General features: G+C 33.8%; 1 protein-coding gene across 6 annotated transcripts in view; it reads right to left on the reverse strand.

Moving 5' to 3' along the window:
• Positions 1-20,852, reverse strand: part of RICTOR (RPTOR independent companion of MTOR complex 2) — a 144,874-nt gene that overhangs the window by 38,105 nt on the left and 85,917 nt on the right. For 5 of the 6 annotated variants that reach the window (XM_057539902.1, XM_028169037.2, XM_007192178.2 and 2 more), the window contains 8 exons: positions 19,282-19,451; positions 14,228-14,295; positions 11,262-11,329; positions 3,760-3,842; positions 2,594-2,681; positions 1,965-2,055; positions 1,786-1,852; positions 1,560-1,640 (listed from right to left, as the gene is read on the reverse strand). In XM_057539902.1, the coding sequence (XP_057395885.1) occupies positions 1,560-1,640; positions 1,786-1,852; positions 1,965-2,055; positions 2,594-2,681; positions 3,760-3,842; positions 11,262-11,329; positions 14,228-14,295; positions 19,282-19,451 (716 nt within the window). Of the gene's footprint in view, positions 1-1,559; positions 1,641-1,785; positions 1,853-1,964; positions 2,056-2,593; positions 2,682-3,759; positions 3,843-11,261; positions 11,330-14,227; positions 14,296-19,281; positions 19,452-20,852 lie in introns of those variants that run through there. The other variant, XM_028169040.2, reaches the window with a different exon arrangement.

The raw sequence follows: 20,852 nt of genomic DNA on the forward strand, positions 1-20,852 counted from the left end.
TAGCTAATTTTTATCTCATCTACTTTCAACAAGGATGAGATGTAACAAATATAAAGATACAGGCTCATATTACATTAATAAAACTCTAAACTTCATACATCCTTTATTATAACATTAAATTATAATTTTAAGTGGTACCCAATTAAACTCAATTCTTAAATAATCTAAAAGGACTATATGTCAAAACTTGGATCCAGTGTTATAATGTTATGTTAAAAGTAGCATTTAAAATGCTGGATGCTATATCATAACTTATGAGTTGACTTCTTAGGTTTAAAAACCACCTTCTCAAAACAGGTTTGTCTCATATTCCAACAGTCTCTAAATAAGAAACTTGTCTTCTGCTTTCCAAACAAAGTCCTACCACCCAATCTGCTTTCTAATAATAAAGACAAATTAATTAAATGTGGAAGCCAGAAGATGTAAGAATAACAAGCAATGAACTAACACTGCTATACTCAAAATGACTAGCTTTTATATTTCAAGGGAATCACAGAATTCTGGTGCACGGTGGAAGGGAATGGATGAAATTTATTAAAGAGACTCCTTCATATAAAGGCAAATAATTCTAGATATTGATATCCTTACAGAAATGATATCTTAATTAAAATAAAAATAATCACACCTGAGATTCTGCAATATTACTTAATTATCTCATAGATGGACTGAAGGAAAACAGAGCAAGTGGCTAAAATAATTCACTAATAAAGACAGTTATCATTAAACTGTTTAATTCTCTTTTGCTCACTCACAAAGCCCAACTGCTATGTAGAAAAAAAACCCTGGTGATGGAGGGGACCAAAAACAACTACAAAAACAAAAAATATTCTGCCAATAATAAGCCATAACATAATTTTAAAAGATTTGCCATAAGTTTACTTAATGAGTTTAAAGTGGTTCTTTTTATTTAGTGTTTATTAACTAATCAGTGACAGAAATATAAATTTCTAATTTGCAAATAATCAGAGTACCCTCACTGCTTGATCTGCTGGAAACAGAGAATGGTCAGATTACTTTGCTAGCTCCTTGTTTCCAGAAGTTACTGATGTCATAAAATCATGGCCAAAAAGAAAAAAAAAAAAAAAAGATTCCCACCCTCCAAACCTAAACCTACAAGTTTACAGAGAAGTATGTGCTCAAATGAGGCAGTTATATTTAGATTTTTTTCCACAAAGTTTTCTAAAATTCAGGCACTGACTATTATATATCAATTCTATTTAGCTGACTGAAGTAATACCTATAGTTTTGTAATTTCATGCTTTTCAGGTAGGAAGTCATTCTAAGAGAAAGACTTTTACGACTTAAAATGTCAGCATCAAAAGTGAGTATAAAAAAGCAATATTCAGTTCTCTGTATTTTTTATATTTGTTCCATTTAAAAAACTAGCCTATATATATAAGATACAAGGTATCAAGGGTTCTTTGTAATGCAAAGATAAACATTCAAATAAATGCAAACTTATTTTTTTGAGATAATGCAAAGTAACATTGTTAAAATAGCCTGTTTCATAAATTAAAACATTAATAGTATGAAACATAATCAGAAGTTGTTAAACTTACCATATGTAAAAGCTCTCCTAAAAGGATGGTAGCTCTAACTGAGATATGGTCATCACTGTTTGTTATCACCTCAACCAAACCCTTTGAAAATAAGAAGAAAATATCATAGTTGCAAAACAGTATATATGAAATACAATTATGTATCATATGTTTGTTGCTCTGAAAGAATTCTGTTAGAGAAAATAAAATAAATAAAATAGAATAAAGTAAGGTTTATAACTCCTACCTCTAAAAGCCCATTACGAATAAATGCTGAGAGTATCAGTGCCAAATAATTATCCATGAGGTCTGGCCTGGAAATAAGTACAGCACAGAAAAATTTAAATATTGTTCCATACACTACAAAATTTAACATAAAAATAGTAATTGTAATAAATCTGAACTATTTCTATATCTAAAGTCTACCTGGATCTGGCACGATGAGGAAGAATAGTTTTTGCCTCAGCTGCTACAAAGCCATCCGAAAGCCTCCAACTGTCTTGGAATCTACCTGGATCTAAAATAGTTAAATTTAGATAGTTAGAAGAAAATAATATACCAATGAAACACTTCAAATAACCATCAGCTAAGCAGGCTACAAATAATTTTCTTAAATGTTCGTTAAAAAAAAAAAAAAAGACTCAAGAAGGCATACAGAAAAAAACGATTTATGTAAATGAACACAGATCTAACTTCCTTCACTGAGGGACTCAGAGTCATTTGGGCTAAAATAAAATAACAAGAATCAAATAATCCAACATAGAATCACATAAGGTTTCTTATTAAGTCCTCTCTTCCTTTCTTAGTCCATCCTTCTATTAATTTCACTGCTCATTTCAGGAGCTAGGGTGATGGAGAAGAAATTAAAATTTCTTTTTAGAAATTTATCTGAGATTTTATTTTTATATTAATTTCAGGCCACAAATATGCAGTAAGAAAAGAAAATGATATTCAATATTTAGTTCAGTATTTTTCCTTTGAGGAACTCTGCCTCCATTAGATAATCCATTTAAAAAATTATAATATATGAGTAGTGAATGCACTTCAATACTTACCTACACTGAGCAGTGCTTCTATGAACTCTTCAGTCACAACAGGTAGAGGAAGACGAAATATATCATAAAGCACTTCAAGGAGACCTCGCTGCAAGTACAAATAAATACACTTTCTTTGTTTTATGGAATAAATCTTTGTCTACAATTTTTTAAATGTCCTATTCACAGATTAAAAAATTGATAAAAACAGAACTACTGTATTTTAGAAACCTACCATTATCAGGCCTATATTAGAGAAGAGATAACTACTGAATGCTTACTACATATACATGATGTAATCTTGTCAATAAATCTTTTATTATCCCCACTGTACACATGAAGAAATATATTTAAAGGTTAAAAATAATTTGCCCAAGGTCATGGAGCTATAAATAATAAAACCAGCAGTCAAACTTCAGTCGGCCAGACTCAAAGGACCATGTTCTTTCACCATTTACTGAGTAAGAAGTCAACTGAATTGGAACCTTTCCATCTATAATTACATCCTTCCATGGTCTAAATGCTTTTATTTTTAGTTCACATTTTAAGCAAGGCACCTCTAGCTAATATTTACTACTAATAATAAGAAACAAGGGGGCAAATTTTGTCCCTCTGAACAAAATTCAAACAAAAACATTGAAGAGGAAAAGGAAGAAGCACATGAAGAGTTAATTTTTTTCCTCTAATTTCAATTTGTTTTAGCTGTTTAATACAATTCCTATACACTAATAACTTAGGACTATGTCTAATAAATAAGTATATAAATACCCCAATTTTAATCAGAACCACTACTCATAACATATAAAAACACAAGTTAGAAGGCATAAGTTGCATAAATACTATATTTATTTTTTAAGTATATTTTTCTGTATTGCTTGAACCTTTTACAATGAGAATGCCCCTGTGTACTGTTTGCACTTTTTATTGAATAAAGCATAATTAATTTCACATTTTTAATCTAATTTTAATACAGCCATAGTTCCTAACAACAGCAGTGTTTCAAATGATTCATATTATATTCTTAGGGTTCAACTAAGTAGTAAATACTTATTCATGTATTTTTAAAATGCTCTGTGATACAGATTAACAATTCATGAGGAAAATGCATTACCTGAAATAAATTTTTTCCAATTAATTTCCTCCACTAAAACTCCACGAATGAAACAATCAGAATAACTTTTACCTACCCTTATTTCCATATTTGGAATGCAAAGTACTCCAATTAGGGACTGAATCCCAGAGTTTCCAGGCTTACATAAATTAATAATACCTAAAAAAGATAAAAAGAAAAAAAAATAACTGATCTGAATTTCAAAAAAATTTTCTATAGTAATGTATCCGTAATACAAAACGTGACATTTTTCCAAGCTGAATTACACTATTACTTTACCATAATTGATAGTGTATTTCAAACATTCTCTGAACTTCCCAATTAGAGATTATCAATAATTTTATCCTTTACATTACTTCTTCTATTTGTTTCATACCCAAAAAGGTTTCATGAATCTGACTGCCTATTATTCCCATTTGCTGATGAGTGATTCTCAGGGATATTGGAGAGAATAAGACAATGTCTTGCTTATTTAACACTTTCTCAACCTAAATTGATAAACTTTGCTTGGCATTTGCCTTTTAAAAGTTTAAGTCTAAAACTTAACGAATGCACAGAAGAGTATAACCAACAGACTTCAAATAAACTGCATGGATCAAAATATTAAGTGAGAGAATGTACTCAAACAATTTTAAACATATTAACACCATGTCACAAAAGAAGATATGTATCAGTAAGTAGCCAATAAACACATACAAAAGTGTTCAATATCATTAGTCACTGGGGAAATACAAATTACAGTCATAATAAGATACTGTCACGCACCCAACAGAGTGGCTGAAATTAAAAACTGATAACACCAGATGCTGGCAAGGATGTAGAGCAACTGGAACTCACATACCTACATGATAGGAGTATAAAATAGTGCTTCAGTATTTTGAGAAAACGTCTTGCAGTTTCTCATAAAACTAAACATATATCGGGACTTCCCTGGTGGTGCAGTGGTTAAGAATCCGCCTGCCAATGCAGGGGACAGGGGTTCGAGCTCTGGTATGGGAAGATCCCACATGCCGTGGATCAACTAAGCCCGTGCGCCGCAACTACTGAGCCTGTGTTCTAAAGCCCACAAGCCACAACTACTGAGCCCGCGTGCCACAACTACTGAAGCCCACGCACCCTAGAGCCTATGTCACAACTACTGAGCCCACGCACCACAACTACTGAAGCCTGAGCACTGCAACTACTAAGTCCGCGTGCTGCAACTAATGAAGACCATGCACCTAGGGCCCGTGCCCTGCAACAAGAGAAGCCACTGCAATGAGAAGCCCGCGCACTGCAAAGAAGAGTAGCCCCTGCTCGCCACAACTAGAGAAAGCCCACGTGCAGCAACGAAGACCCAACACAGCCAAAAAAAAAAAACCCACATATCCACCCTGTGACTCAGCAGTTCTATTTGGTATTTACCCAAAAGGAAAGAAAGCTTGTATCTGAAAAAAAATTTTACAATGCTGCTCATAGTAGCTCTATTTAGAATGGTCAAAACTGGAAACAGGTCAGGTATTCACTAACAGGAGGAAGGCTAAAAACACAGTGATATATTTACCCCGTGGAATACTACTCAGCAATAAAAAGGAACATATTACTGATATATACAACATGAATCAGTAGCATTTGCTGAGTGAAATCAGAATCATTAAGTTGAGTGAAAAAAGCCTATACACAAAAGTATACATATACTATGATTCCACTTAAATGAAGTTTCAGAACAGGCAAAAATGATTTGTGATAAAAAATAAACAGAGTAGTGGTTGCTTCTTACAGGAGTGGGGTCAGGGATTAACTAGGAAGGGACATGAGAGAACTTTCTGCGATGATGGTAATGTTCTATATCCTAAAAAGAGTTTGGATACACAGGTATAAGCATTTGTCAAAACTCATCAAATGGCAGACTCAAGATTTGTGCATTTCACTGTAAGGGGTAAATTTTACCTCAATCCCCCCCCAAAAAAACCTCAGAAACAAACAAAAATAACCAAATAAGAACCCTAAACAAATACTGAGCTTTAGGTAATAATGTGCATGCTGAAGTGTTTAGGAATCAGGAGCACTTAATTTTGCAACTTCTTTAAAATGCATTAGAATAACATGAGGACTGATGAATTCTCAGAGGACTAGGCAGATGGGTAGATATGGAATAAAGCAAATAGAGCAAAATCTAAGTGGTAGGAGTATATGGTGTACACTGTATAATTTTTCTGTATAGTTGAAATTTTTGATAAAATGTTACGGAAAACATTTTTAAAAAGTAAAGGAAAACATTTTTAAAAAGTCATATAGGATTCTGAAGTTCCCTGTTACTTCTAGCTAAGCACATATATTTATATTTATGAATAATATGTATCTTCTCTTTGCACTTTGGTTCAAAATTCAAATTAAAACATAATAGACAGACTTACTTAAAATACCAAAATAGTGTTTCTCAAACTTTGATGTCTGGCAGTAATTTGAGAGATTATAGATTAAGATACAATGATCTGCAATCATAGTCTGCACTGATAGGGAAAACAGGCTATTGCAACTCAAGAAGAAACTGTGTTCTAAAAGTTCATTTTTCAGTCAGTTTTTTGGATTTTGAAATATATGATAGAAATAACATTACAAACATACAAAAGCTCATTTAACCCATACACAGTATCACAGAATCTAATACTATGTAGGAAATTATTTCTGTGAGAAAATGTTTTCAGAATTCTAACTTGAATAATATTCCAGTTCTTACTTCAATAGAAGGGAAGAACACTCCGACCTTTTAAGTTTCTAATGATGGATCAGTGCATTAAAGGACTCTAGGACAAACTGAAGCACAGTAGAAAAACGTTTAAGAGAAACAAGAGACTGGCAGAGGTTAGAGGTACAGTGACTGGAGAGCAGAGTCTACAGTAGAGAGAACGAGAAGACAGTAGCTAGGCTGTACTGGTGGTTAGAGTTGGATAGAATTCATTCTTGGGGGGACGAAAGAAACCACTCTAATGGCAAGGAAGCTGAAGAATGGTGAAGGACGGTAGCTGTAGCTACAGAAAATAAAGTTTTAAGTGATTTCTGAGGCAAGGGCACCGACAGTTAACCTTGGCAGGAGGACTGTGTTGGTTTTCTATGTTGAAAGAGTGTGTGGAGGCTAGTAAAGTATAAAAAACGATGTGTGATGGTTGAGCCCTCATAGAATCCTAGGTTGTCCATGAGGATAAGGGGAAATAGGCAGTCATGAGGTATAGCAAGGTTGGGATTTTTACCAAAATGTGAGAGGCCAGAGGAAGTCCTTGTACATGTATTGGCTAGGGGCCAAGTCTATGGCTGGGATAGTCATTTTTATGGAAAAGATGTTAGCTGGTTACTTAAGTATACAGAAATGTTCAAGTAAATTTTCCTGTTCTATTTATTGCTATACTCCTTTGTATGCTATCCCTTAAATTATTCTGCAAAGTCAAGAAGGAAGAGGTTGGCTCCCCTGGTGGCGAAGTGGTTAAGAATCCACCTGCCAATGCAGGGGACATGGGTTCGAGCCCTGGTCTGGGAAGATCCCACATACTGCGTAGCAACTAAGCCCATGTGCCACAACTACTGAGCCTGCGCTCTACAGCCAGCAAGCCACAACTACTGAGGCCTGTGTGCCTAGAGCCCATGCTCTACAACAAGAGAAGCCACCGCAATGAGAAGCCCGTGCACTGCAACAAGGAGTAGCCCCTGCTCACTACAACTAGAGAAAACCTGCATGCAGCAACGAAGAAAACGCAAGCAAAAATTAAATAAATAAATAAATTTTTTAAAAAAAAGAAGGAAGAGGTAATCATTAAAACAAAATAACACATTTAGTGGTGGTATTATTTTAAGAAAAATGTTTGCTTTTTATTCCATGGAAAGGTAAAACACATATAATCCCTATTCTCAAGAAATATTGGACTACTAGGCAATAGAAATAAAAGCAAAAATACGGTTTTCTCTGGGTATATGCCCAGGAGTGGGACTGCTGGGTCATATGGTAGTTCTATTTTTAGTTTTTTAAGGAACCTCCATACCATTCTCCACAGTGGCTGTACCAATTTACATTCCCATCAACAGTGCAAGAGGGTTCCCTTTTCTCCACACCCTCTCCAGCATTTATTATTTGTAGACTTTTTAATGAAGGTTATTCTGATCAGTGTGAGGTGATACCTCATTGTAGTTTTGATTTGCATTTCTCCAATAATTAGTGATGTTGAGCATCTTTTCATGTGCTTTTTGGCCATCTGTATGTCTTCTTTGAAGAAATGTCTATTTAGATCTTCCACCCATTTTTTGATTGGGTTATCTGGTTTTCTGATACTGAACTGCATGAGCTGTTTATATATTTTGGAGATTAATCCCTTGTCGGTTGCTTCATTTGCAAATATTTTCCCCCATTCTGAGGGCTGTCTTTTCATTTTGTTTATGGTTTCCTTTGCTGTGCAAGCACTTTTAATTAGATCGCATTTATTTTTGTTTTTATTTTCATTACTCTAGGAGGTGGATCAAAAAAGATCTTGCTGTGATTTATGTCAAAGAGTGTTCTGCCTACGTTTTCCTCTAAGAGTTTTATAGTGTCCAGCATTACATTTAAGTCTTTAATCCATTTGGAGTTTATTTTTGTGTATGGTGTTAGGGAGTGTTCTAATTTCATTCTTTTACATGTAGCTGTCCAGCATGGGAAACCAGCACCACTTATTGAAGAGACTGTCTTTTCTCCATTGTATATTCTTGCCTCCTTTGTCATAGATTAATTGACCATAGGTGAGTGGGTTTATTTCTGGGCTTTCTGTCCTATTCCACTGACCTATATTTCTGTTTTTATGCCAGTCCCATACTGTTTTGATGACTGTAGCTTTGTAGTATAGTCTGAAGTCAGGGAGCCTGATTCCTCCAGCTCCGTTTTTCTTTCTCAAGATTGCTTTGGCTATTCGGGTCTTTTATGTTTTCATACAGATTTTGTGTTCTAGTTACGTGAAAAATGCCATTGGTAATTTGATAGGGATTGCACTGAATCTGTAGATTGCTTTGGGGAGTATAGGCATTTTCACAATACTGATTCTTCCAATCCAAGAACATGGTATATCTTCCCATCTGTTTGTGTCGTCTTTGATTTCTTTCATCAATATCTTACAGTTTTCTGAGTACAGGTCTTTTGCCTCTTTAGGTAGGTTTATTCTTAGGTATTTTATTCTTTATGTTGCGATGGTAAATGGGATTGTTTCCTTAATTTCTCTTTCTGATCTTTCATTGTTAGTGTAAAGGAATGCACCCCAATGTTCATTGCAGCACTATTTCCAATAGCCAGAACATGGAAGCAACCTAAACGTCCAACAACAGAGGAATGGATAAAGAAAACATGGTACATATATACAGTGGAACATTACCAGCAATAAAAAAAGAACAAAGTAATGCCATTTGCAGCAACAGGGATGAATCCAGAGATTATCATACTGAGTGAAGTAAGTCAGACACAGAAAGACAAATATATGATATTGCTTATATGTGGCATCCAGAAAAAAAAGGGGGGGTACAAATGAACTTACTTAAAAACAGAAGTAGAGTCATGGATGTAGAAAACAAACTTACAGTTACAAGGGGATAAGAGTGGGGGAGGGATAAACTGGGAGACTGGGACTGACATATACATACAACTATATATAAAATAGATAACTAATCATAACCTGCTGTATAGCACAGGGAATTCTACTCAATACTCTGTAATGGCCTACATGGGAAAAGAATCTAAAAAAAAAAAAAAAAGTGGATATATGTACAACTGATTCACTTCACTGTACACCTGAAACTAACGCAATACTGTAAATCAACTATACTCCAATAAAAATTTTTAAAAAAGAAAAAAATGAAAAGCAAAAATAAACAAATGGGACCTAATGAAACTTATAAGCTTTTGCACAGCAAAGGAAACCATAAACAAAATGAAAAGACAACCTATGGAGTGGAAGAAAATATTTGCAAATGAGGCAACCGACAAGGGATTAATTTCCAAAATATACAAACAGTTCACACAACTCCATAACAAAAAAAACAAGCAACCCAATCAAAAAATGGACAGAAGACCTAAATAGACATTTCTCCCAAGAAGACATACAGATGGCCAATAGGCACATGAAAAGATGCTCAACATCACTAATTATTAGAGAGATGCAAACCAAAACTACAATGAGGTATCACCCCACACCAGTCAGAATGGCCATCATTAAAAAGTCTACAAATAATAAATGCTGGAGAGGTTGTGGAGAAATAGGAACCCTCCTACACTGCTGGTGGGAATGTAAATTGGTGTAGCCATTATGGAAAACAGTATGGAGGTTTCTTTAAAAAGTAAAAATAGAGTTACCACATGATCCTGCAATCCCATTCCTGGGCATATAACCAGAGAAAACTGTAATTTGAAAAGATACATGCAGATTGCCCTACAGAGTGAAGTAAGTCAGAAAGAGAAAAACAAATATTGTATATTAACGCATATATGTGGAATCTAGAAAAATGGTACAGATGAACTGGTTTGCAACGCAGAAATAGAGACACAGATGTAGAGAACCAACATATGGACACCAAGGGGAGGAAAGCGGGGTGGGGGGGGATGAATTGGGAGAGGGACTGACATATATACACTAATATGTATAAAATAGATAACTAATAAGAACCTGCTATATAAAAAAATAAAATAAAATTCAAAAAAAAGCAAACATGAAAATAAATAAATAAATTTAAATAAATAAAAGATACATGCACCCCAATGTTCACTGCAGCACTATTTACAATAGCCAAGACATGGAAGCAACCTAAATGTCCATCGACAGATGAATGGATAAAGATGTGAGATACACACACACACACACACACACACACACACACAATGAAATATTACTTGGCCATAAAAAAGAATGAAATAATGCCATATGCAGCAACATGGATGGACCTAGAGATTATCATCATACTAAGTGAAGTTAAGTCAGACAGAGAAAGACAAATACCATATGATATCACTTATATGTGGAATCTAAAATATGATACAAATGGACTTATTTGTGAAACAGAAACAGAATCACAGACAGGGAAAACAAACTTATGGTTATCAAAGGGGAAAGGGAGTGGGGGAGCGATAAATTAGGAGTTTGGGATTTACAGATACACACTACTATATATAAAATAAACAACAAGGTCCTACTGTATAGTACAGTGAACTATATTCAACATCTTGTAATAAACCATAATGAAAAAGAATGTAATTTGGGACTACTAATGGCCTATCTTGCTTATTTGGTATTTATGACATTCTACATTATATTTTTAGGAACAAACTTTAGTTACATATTCAACTAACACTCTTAAAAATTTTTTTTGGTATAGATCTTGTTTAATTTTATTTTAATGCCCAGGTTATCATTAGCACATTGATTTACAAATGGTCAATTTTAAGACTTGTGTACAAACCCCTCTTGGTTCTAACAATAACATATAAAGAAAGATTAGGTTAACATCTAAAGCAGATGCTACAATAATAATTTAACATTTGAAAAAATAGCCAAGCTTTTCTTATTGGATGTTATAAAGCAGCACAGAGGAACTTACCTGCCCATGACCGGAATGTTGCTATGATTCCCATTTTACTTGCTAGAAACCTTGCTTCTCTGTCTTCTCTGTTCGGTGAGGTGGGGGGGAGGGGGTGGGGGTGGGGGTCAAAGAAATTAAATGTTAAAATAAAAAGTGAGTTTTTCCTACCACTATATCAGAATAAGAGCTATCATTATTTAACATTTAAATATTTACATAGGAAATTCAACAATATATTAAAAGAAAATAAAGATCAGATCTACCTCAAAGCAAATTACCCAATTATGTACTGATCACGCCTCCCCCCATTTAAAATTCACAACATCTTTTAAAACAAATTATAAATTCTGCTTTCCCACTGAGTTCTACTTTTCCTGCTCTTTCTGAAAACTATTCTTAGGTAGCTCATTAACACCTTTAATTGAGCATTAGAGACAACACCAGCCTGCTTAATAAGCATCTCTGTCAAAAGACTGCCCCTTAGCAAAGAAAATTACCACATAAACTTCTTACTTTTACCACATGTATTCTCTTTACTTCAAAAATCTTGTCCCAAATTTATTTGAGCATTTCTACCAAGCAAGCTCAACAACTCAGATATTCACCGAGATATTATTAAATAACTAGATATTATTATTGATCCATTTCTAAGCTCATTCAGGTTGTTGGCAGAATTCACTTCCTTGGTGTTATACAACTGAAGTTTCTGTTTTCTTTCTGTCAGCTGGGGCCTACTACCAGCTACTTTCTTCTTTTATAACTGGTATCCAGTCATCTCACTTGTTCCTTTCTATGTAATAGTTTATGACAATTAATTAACCAATAGTATTACTTACATTGTTAAACATTTTCCATATATGGTCTATGGCCAGTTTTAATACTTAATAGCAACCTTGTACTCTTTATTTATGCCACCTCAACCATCTCTACCCTGTCAACAGTTCATTTTTTTTCTGTGCCATCTTTTTTACTTCCCTAATGTTAAAGTTCTTAACAGTTGTGAGAATACAGAAATCCAGAGAACTGGGAAAGAAAAAAACAGAAGGGATAAAGAACAATGACAGAAAATCAAATTAAAGAATGGTAAGCAAGCAGATAGTTTACAAAAGAGAAATGCAACAGTTAAAAACATCCCCCACACGTACAAACCAACCACACTAAGCTCTGTTGTACTAATCAACATGACACTGTAACAGAAAGTAAAATGGGGAGGGGGGTTGGTGGAAGAAATGAGAATTAGACAACTGTGTGATTAAGCTTTTGGTGCTCCTTCTCTTAAAAATGTTTGTGACATACTTATACTGATTGCCTGGGAATCCAATCTCTAACCTATTTGATAAATTAGTAGTATTGTAAAAAAAAAAAAACCCACCCATTTCCTTATTCCCTAGCTATAATGTACCCATGCTCCAGAAACTGCCCATACTCCAGAAACTTAAGGAAAGCAAAGTATTGAACCAAACAGAAAAGAAAGGATCTTGGTGGAATGTACTCCCCCCTCCCCAACTCTAAAAAATATCCAGGTTCATCTCTTGCTTATCCTGGTAGGCAGAATTCTAAAAATGCCCCTATCCTCTCAAGATTCTAGGTCTTAATCCCTGGATCCCTGTGAATATGATATCATTGCCATGACTGTGATTATGTTTATGTTACATAGCCCAGCAGACCTTAAGATAGGGAGATCATCTGGTAGGCTTGATCGAACTGGAGAGCTTTCTCTAGCTGGAGGCAGAAGAAAAAGTCAGAGAGATTCAAAGCACAAAGATTCAAGGAATTCCTGCTGTGTCTGAAGATGGAGAGTACCATGTGCCAGGAAAAGAGGGTGGCCATTAGAAGCTGAGAGTAGGCCCCAGTTGATAGTCAGCAAGAAAACAGGAACTTCAGTTGTACAAGAGCAAGGAAGTGAATTCTGCCAAAAATCTGAGTGAGCCTAGAAACAAATGGCTTCTTCACCAGAACCTCCAGATAAGAACCATGCCAGACCTCTGACCTACTGAACTGTGAACTAATAAACTGATGTTATTTTAAGCTGCTATATTTGTAGTGGTTTGTCATGCAGCAATAGAAAATGCATACATTCTTCATCAATAAAGAGCATGCCCAAGTGTCATAGGAGAAGCCAAGAAAGGGGCTTAAGAATCCCAATTCATAACTTAGTTAGCAAGAATAAGGTCTGAGAAGTCTTTAACAGAGAATGACTACTCTAATTTCTTAGCTCAGGTCATGATATGTTAGCATGCAATGAGTCCACAGTGATGGAGGTGATTAAAGATATGAAACCACTATTTTTAATTCAGGAGAAAAATGAAAAACAACAAAAATATGCCCATTTCACAATGTTCCCAAACTTAGTGAGGAATTTTAAAAACATACTATCTCTCAAAATAAGTGTTTCTACAATCCAACAATCTACTATGCTATACCTGATAGCATATTTATTGGAACTGTGTCATTGGCAAAATCTTCACAGACAGTACATTATTTGATCCATAAATCAATTTATATATAGTTATCCCAGAATACCTAGTGAACATGTGCATTTCTCTCCAAAAAGACTGAAAATTATCCTGCCTCATTTCTAGAAAATAATCTTTACTCTATCTCCTTTTACTTTCCTATGAACCTTACTCTCAAAATTCTACACAGTATATCTTTCTGCTTACTCAATTTAGGCCACTCTTCATTCTACTCACTATTAAATAATTCTTTAGTCTCTCAATGTAATTGCACTAAAAACATGTACAATAGAAAAATGATTAAAGATCTAGGTTTCTACTCCCACCTATCTTACATTTTTTATAATAAGAAACTAATTCCAAGTCTTTAAATTTCCCGAAGCTTACTTTTAATTTTTTAAACCACAGCTAATTATGAGAGAACTGTAACTCCATGAAATAGGAAATTTACTTAAACTCATTTTTCTCTGGCTCTACGTACAATCAGGCAAATCTAAAAGTTTTAACAGTAACACGCATGGTACTTACTTAAGCTGTCCTTCAGCTGTATCTGGACTATGTCTGTAGTGAAAATCAGTATAGGGTGCTAAAATTCGCTAATAAAAAGAAAAGGCAAAAAAAGAAGAAGAAAAAGAGTCCTTGTTATAAAATGTATTCTTCCTGTTAACAAGCTAAAATTAATTCCACTTCTCTGTATCTCTGACTGGGTACACTGCTTGAGAGACTTATTTCTTCAAACTCATCATCAAGGAATATATTTGAGTGATTTTTTTAAATGTACAAACTGAATTTTTGAACTTCTAAACTGACATTTAACATACATATTAAGCAGTGCACAAATCATGAATGTGAGGTTTGATAGATTTTCTCAAACTAAGCACATTCCCTATAATCCTCAAAGCCTCCTTATTCTCCCCTTTGTTCTCACCCCAGGACTACTATCCTGATTTCTAACACTATGACTTGTTTTGCCTATTTTTGAACATTATTTAAATGTTTTTACTTTATAAATTACGTTCTCCTTTTTGTTACTAGTATAAAGAAATCCAAGTTATTTTTGTGTATTGTCCTTGTATTTAGCAACCCTGTTAGGCTCACTCATTTTAGAACTTAAACCACTGTTATCTCATTTACCAACCCCCCCACCCCCTCCTTGTGCTGACTGCATTACTGTGGCCTGAATTTTAATTTTAAAATAATTTAAAATACCTAAGACATTACAAATATTGTTTTTGACAATGAGTAGTCTTTTATATTTTGTCACGTATACCTTTTTTGCCACCCTTCATTCCTTCCTGTATTTCCTTGTTTGTCTCGAATCATTTTCCTTTTAAGGATTCACTTTAACCTTCCTTTGAGTCTGTCTCATTTTTTAAAAAACAATAAATATTTATTATCTCACAACGTTTCTGTGAGTCAGGAATCTAGAAGAGTTCAGTTGTGCAGTTATGGCTCAGGGTGCCTCATAAAATTGTAGTCAAAATATTGGTCAGGGCTGCAGTCATCTCAAGGCTTGACTGAAGCTGTAGAATCTGCTTCAAGATGGTTTACTCACAACGTGCTAATTGTTGGCAAAAGGCCTCAGTTCTTTCCCACGTGTGCCTCACCAAAGCAGCATAGGCTGCTTTACTGTCTTCATGACATAAAGGCAAGGACTCCAAGAAAGAATAGTGTTTCTTTAAATTTCCTTGGGTCTTTTTTCTTTAGTCTAAAAAATCTTTTTTACCTTTGTTTTTGAAAGACATTTTCTCTGGGGTAGGTTGACATTATTTTCTTTCTGCACTCTAAAGATGCCATTCCACTGTCTTCTGGTTCCATTATTTCTGTTGGGAAATCAGCTGTCAGACTTGTTCCTTTGAAAGTAGAGTCTTTTTTCTCAAGCTGATTTTAAGATTTTTATTTATCTTGGTTTTCGACAACCTTACCGTGATGTGCGTACATGTTGTTTTCTTTGTATTATCTTGAGCTTTTGAGCTTTATGAAGTTTCATCAGTTTTAGAAACAAAAGTTTTGACCACTCCTTCTTTGGATATTTGCTTCTGCTCATTTTCTCTCTCTTCTCCAAAGACAACAATTATGTTTTATCCTTTTTGTTCTGTTCATTTCCTTTCTCTTCCCCACCCCTCAAAGTTTTACTTGATATTTTTATTGACTTTTCTTTCAATTTACTAATGATATCTTCTCATCCAAAATGGATTTTTAATTTCATTGAGTTCAAAATTTCAGGTTTTATATTTTTCTGTACTAGTTCCATTTGATTCATTTTGCACATTCCAATTATATGGTGAAATTCTCCATTATTTCATCTATTTTCTTCTTCTTTTTCTCCATTTTCCTTAACAAGTTAATCATGGTTGTTTTAAAGTCTTTTCCCTCTAGCTGTAATATCTGGATCACCTGTGGACATGCTTCTATGGAATTTCTTTTCTTTTGAGTTTTCAGTTACATATTCATGTCTTTTTGTATGACACTCAATCAAATTTCTGACTGAATGTCAGACACTGTAAATTTTATTGAAGGTTCCAAGTGATGTTATCTCCCTCAGAGAAGGTTTATCCTTTCCTCTGTTAGTCAGGTAGATTAAAGGGACTGATGAGCTTATCCTAGTCACCAACTGAGTTAAATTGAGACTATGCTGCAATTCTGTTAAGATTTGAGTGTACCTTTGGTTTTCTTGTGTTTCTAAAGTATGGACCTCCAAAACTTTCAAGAGACTTTAGCAAGTTTTTTTTTTTTCCTTAGCAGTGAGAAATTGGGGATTTTTTCTACATACTTCATAAGTTTTGAACTTAGATCTTCAGGTACTCATCCAGAATTACTTCAGAATTTGGGACATGTCAAGAACAGGAAATCAGCTATGAAATACCCAGTTTGTCACTTGAATACTACATAACTGCCAAAAGCTGTTCTGATTTTTCAGGTCCCAGGAAAAGCGTATCTGGATTTTCAGCTTCTAATTATGTCCTGATCAGTAAGTGACCCCAGGGAAAAAAAGCAACTGCATATAATCAGTGTAAATTCACTACTTCTGAGAGGCCTTTCAACTTCTGCCCATGACCCCCCTTCGTGGGAGGCCTCTGTGTCCTATGCACTGGAGACCATAGCCTATTCCACTGTGTTTTCCTCAGTGGAAACATTTTAACTTCTGTTCTCCACAGATTCTTATTTCAGCAAACTTCTAGAAGGGTAAATCAGACTTGATCTGGGGACTTTTCACATCTCTAGGCTTGTCAACTCCACATACACATATGCCTGCCAAATAGTCTGGTCTTCTACCTAAGCCTAGGTCATATTCTTAACCTCTAGCCTGTGGCCTAAATCTACAGTGCCCCCAAGGGCATCTCTAGATTTTTCACTCCCTCTGGTCCTTATTGCTTTCACAGCTCTATACTGCTTTAAATATATGATTTCCATAATTATTCAACTTTTCTAGTTTTCCATAGCAGATGCTATGAACTACACTATCCTACTCTGAAGTATAAGTTTAAAAAATATGTTGTTTTTAAAATTTATTATAAAAAATTAAAATTACAATTTTACAATCCTTACTGACTGCCTATTCTAATAACATTATCATATTAAATGTACCTTTTTTTTTCCTGTGTGAGGTCAAAATATATTACAGATTATAGAAATAGAAGCCAGGGTAAATTTTAAAAGGGATTTTTTTTTTTTTTTAACAGAAGAAAGATTTGGGCCTAACAAGACAGTAGCAATGAAAATAGTTCCTTTGTATGTGGAAAAGAAAAACCAAAGTTATCAAGTTAGAGTGAAAATTTATAAAATATAATTAATAAAAATGAGGATAATATTCTCGTAACAGCAGACTCTAGGATGAAGATAATGATAAAGTAGAAGATGATGATAATGATTAATATCCAAGGCAATCAGTATTTATTGAATACTTATTATGTGCCAGGTACTAAATAAAACATTTATGTAGATTAGAATGAATATATGTAAAGCACCTGGAAATATTGCCTAACTCATTATAAGCTTTACAAGAGTGTTAGTTGCTGCTATTACCACTACTACTATTATTATTATAATATTTATTCTTCACAATAATTAAGGTAAAAATCATGACTTTTATTTTACCTAGGAAAACATGGGTCCAAGATAGGCTAATAACTTGCCCAAAATCATAAAGCTAGTAGGTTACAGAACAAAAAACCAAAACCAGATCTGTATAGCCCAAAGTCTATGCTCTCAATCACTATGCTACTTTAGGGGGATCTTGTTAAGGAAAAAAAGAACATCTGTGGCTTCAAAGAACTTATGCAAATATAGTCGTGTACTTAAGTACCTACCATATTCTTTGAGGTTTTTTCATTTACACAAAGGCTTTACTAATCTGCTGTACAATTATATAGGAATAAAAAACAGGCCTATACACAATATCTTCCTTTATTGCTATCATCTCTCCAATCTTAAAATATCATTTTCTACACTTGATAAAGAAAAAACTTAAATCGAAATACACTGTAAAATATCAAAAATGCCAGCTTATTCCCACTGGACTCCCATGAATAATGTATTTAAAATCACTTATTAAGGAGAATATTGTACTTAAATTTGTTAGTTAATGATACAGGCTAATGTCAATTTTATAATCTCAAAATATTTCTAGTAGCCCTAATAAAACCACAACTATAACATTTAAGACAAGTTTCATAAAACGATTTAAACAGGCAAAGTAGGGAACAATAAATCTTTTATAATTTGCATAATTTCATACCCAAATAAAGCCTTGGTTTAAACTTACTCTGAATGATATCTGCAATGGACAACAATGTAATACATTCACACAAATAACCTATAAGAATACATTTTGTGGTAACTCCCTGGTGGTCCAGAGGTTAGGACTCCGTGCTCTTACTGCCGAGGGCCCAGGTTTAATCCCTGGTCAGGGGAACTAAGGTCCCACAAGCCACGGGGCATGGCCAAAAATGAGGGGGAAAAAAAAAAGAATACAGTTTGTGATAATTCTGTTCCAACCTCTACTATATACTTTATTATAGAAAAAGGTATATGGTAGCCTTATTATTTTAGACCAACTGTAAAAAAAAAAAAAAACTGAATTAGTAAAAAAAAAAAAGAAATTGTAGAGTATTTTAAAAAAGATATGTATTCTATTTCTTTCAATTATATATGGTCATTAGTTGCCAACAAGTGTCTCCAAGTTCAGAGAGTTTTAGCATGGTTTAATAAATAGTATATAATTAGCAGGAGCTATTCACACACAATTAACATACTATAGTCCTTAAAAAGAAATGGTCTTCTTAAATAAATACATAAATGTCTATGAAACCTTACTTGTGCTCTAATTTGCTCAGTCAAGTTTTCATAGATAATAAAAAAAAATAAACTTCACTTTACATGTTGATGAAATACTCTTGAGAATTTTTTCAATTCAGTCCAAATTGAATGAGCTATAAAATACTGCTGGGATAAGCCAATCTTATTAGTTAATTTAGGTTTAATAATTAATGCTGTGCTGCATATTAACTTTAAAATTTCAAAGTAAGAGTATGTATTTAAAGTCATATTTTAAAACTAGAAAAGAATATTAAAGTTCCTACCTCTAATTCTACATCAGCTCGTACATACTGTCGGGTCTTTGGATGATTAAGGAGGTGTAAAATTGTAGTAATGAGAGCCTCATTTATTCGACTTAATTGGCAATCGATCACATTTTTCAAGATGGTGTTTAGTCCACCTCGAAGGGCCACCACCTCTGGATTCTGAAGTGCTAAAATAAAAAAGAAAAACTTAATATATTATATAGGGGATAATTAATAAAATGTAATCAGAAATCTGGGATTTTAATACTTAATTTCCTTTCTGACTTGAAAAACTTTCTACTCAATGACATTTAAAAGGACACGTGGATAAATTACCTAATAAGAGTCACTGAATGTACTTCCCAAAACTGATTTTTTTCCTTAATGTCTCTGAATTTTTTCATATCTTTTGTTCATGTTTTACTGAATGGTTCTTCTTTCCTATCAATTGCAAGGAGTTCTTTATATAGTGGGAGTATTAGCCTTTTATCTGTTTCAAATCTTTTATCTGATTTGTAATTTAACTTTAGATTTTAAGCTCAGAAACTCCTCCCTTACTTCAAAGATCAGGCATTTTCTTTGAATGCACGCACACTCACATGTGTGTTTTAAATGAGTTCATGTTTAACATTTCAATTTTCAATCTCTCAGGAAATAGACTTTGGCTTAATATTGATAAACTCATTTTTTCCCAAATGTTTATTCAACTATCCCAGCATGCTTTCCAAACTGATTTTTATACCTTTGATATACTGAAGTCTTCTATATATCAGGGTCTGCAACCCTTGATTCTTTTTCATTTTTTTCTCTCTTAATAACCCAGCTTAAGTTTTTTAAAATATGAGAAAAAAATCTTTCCCTTCTCCTCCATTTAATCTTTTTCAAAAATGTTTTCATAGTTCAATTTTTCCTGTTTATTCTAGTTGAACTTTAGATTTAGGTTTCTTCTCCATTTTTTCTAAATTGAGGTATAATTACTTACAGTAAAATACACAGATTTTAATAGTACAGTTCAGTAAGTTCTGAACAATATCTATACCCCTGTAACCAATACCTCAATCAAGGTATAGCACTTTCATCATCGTAGAAAGTTCCTCCACACCACTTTTCAATCAGTCCCCCTCCACAACAAAGGCAACAAATATTGTCATTTCTACCTATAGATTAGCTCTGCCTTCTTGAAAATCAATTAAACAAATTGAAAAGTACCCCCTAAACACACACACACGTCTTCCACATTTCTTATTAACTTTATTTGTTTTATATAGTTTTCTTGTCTACTTTGGAAATAGTACCATTTTTTTCCATTATATTTACTGATTATTGCTGAAACAAAATATATCTATTACATCTATATTTTCAGGTTTCCACTGTACCGAATTACTGAAGTTGTTCTTCAGTTGATTCAGAGTTTTCTAGATATATCATCTACAATGTATAATGTCTTCTTTCCAATATGTAAAACTCATTTATTATTTTGTCTTGCTAACCTGGTTAAAACATTAAGAGTTTTTAAAAGGATGTAGTATTTGTAGAGATCCACTATTAAGAATATGATTGGTGGACTTCCCTGGTGGCACAGTGGTTAA

The sequence above is a fragment of the Balaenoptera acutorostrata genome, chromosome 2 (assembly GCF_949987535.1).
Source record: "Balaenoptera acutorostrata chromosome 2, mBalAcu1.1, whole genome shotgun sequence".
In the NCBI taxonomy this organism is placed as follows: domain Eukaryota; kingdom Metazoa; phylum Chordata; class Mammalia; order Artiodactyla; family Balaenopteridae; genus Balaenoptera; species Balaenoptera acutorostrata.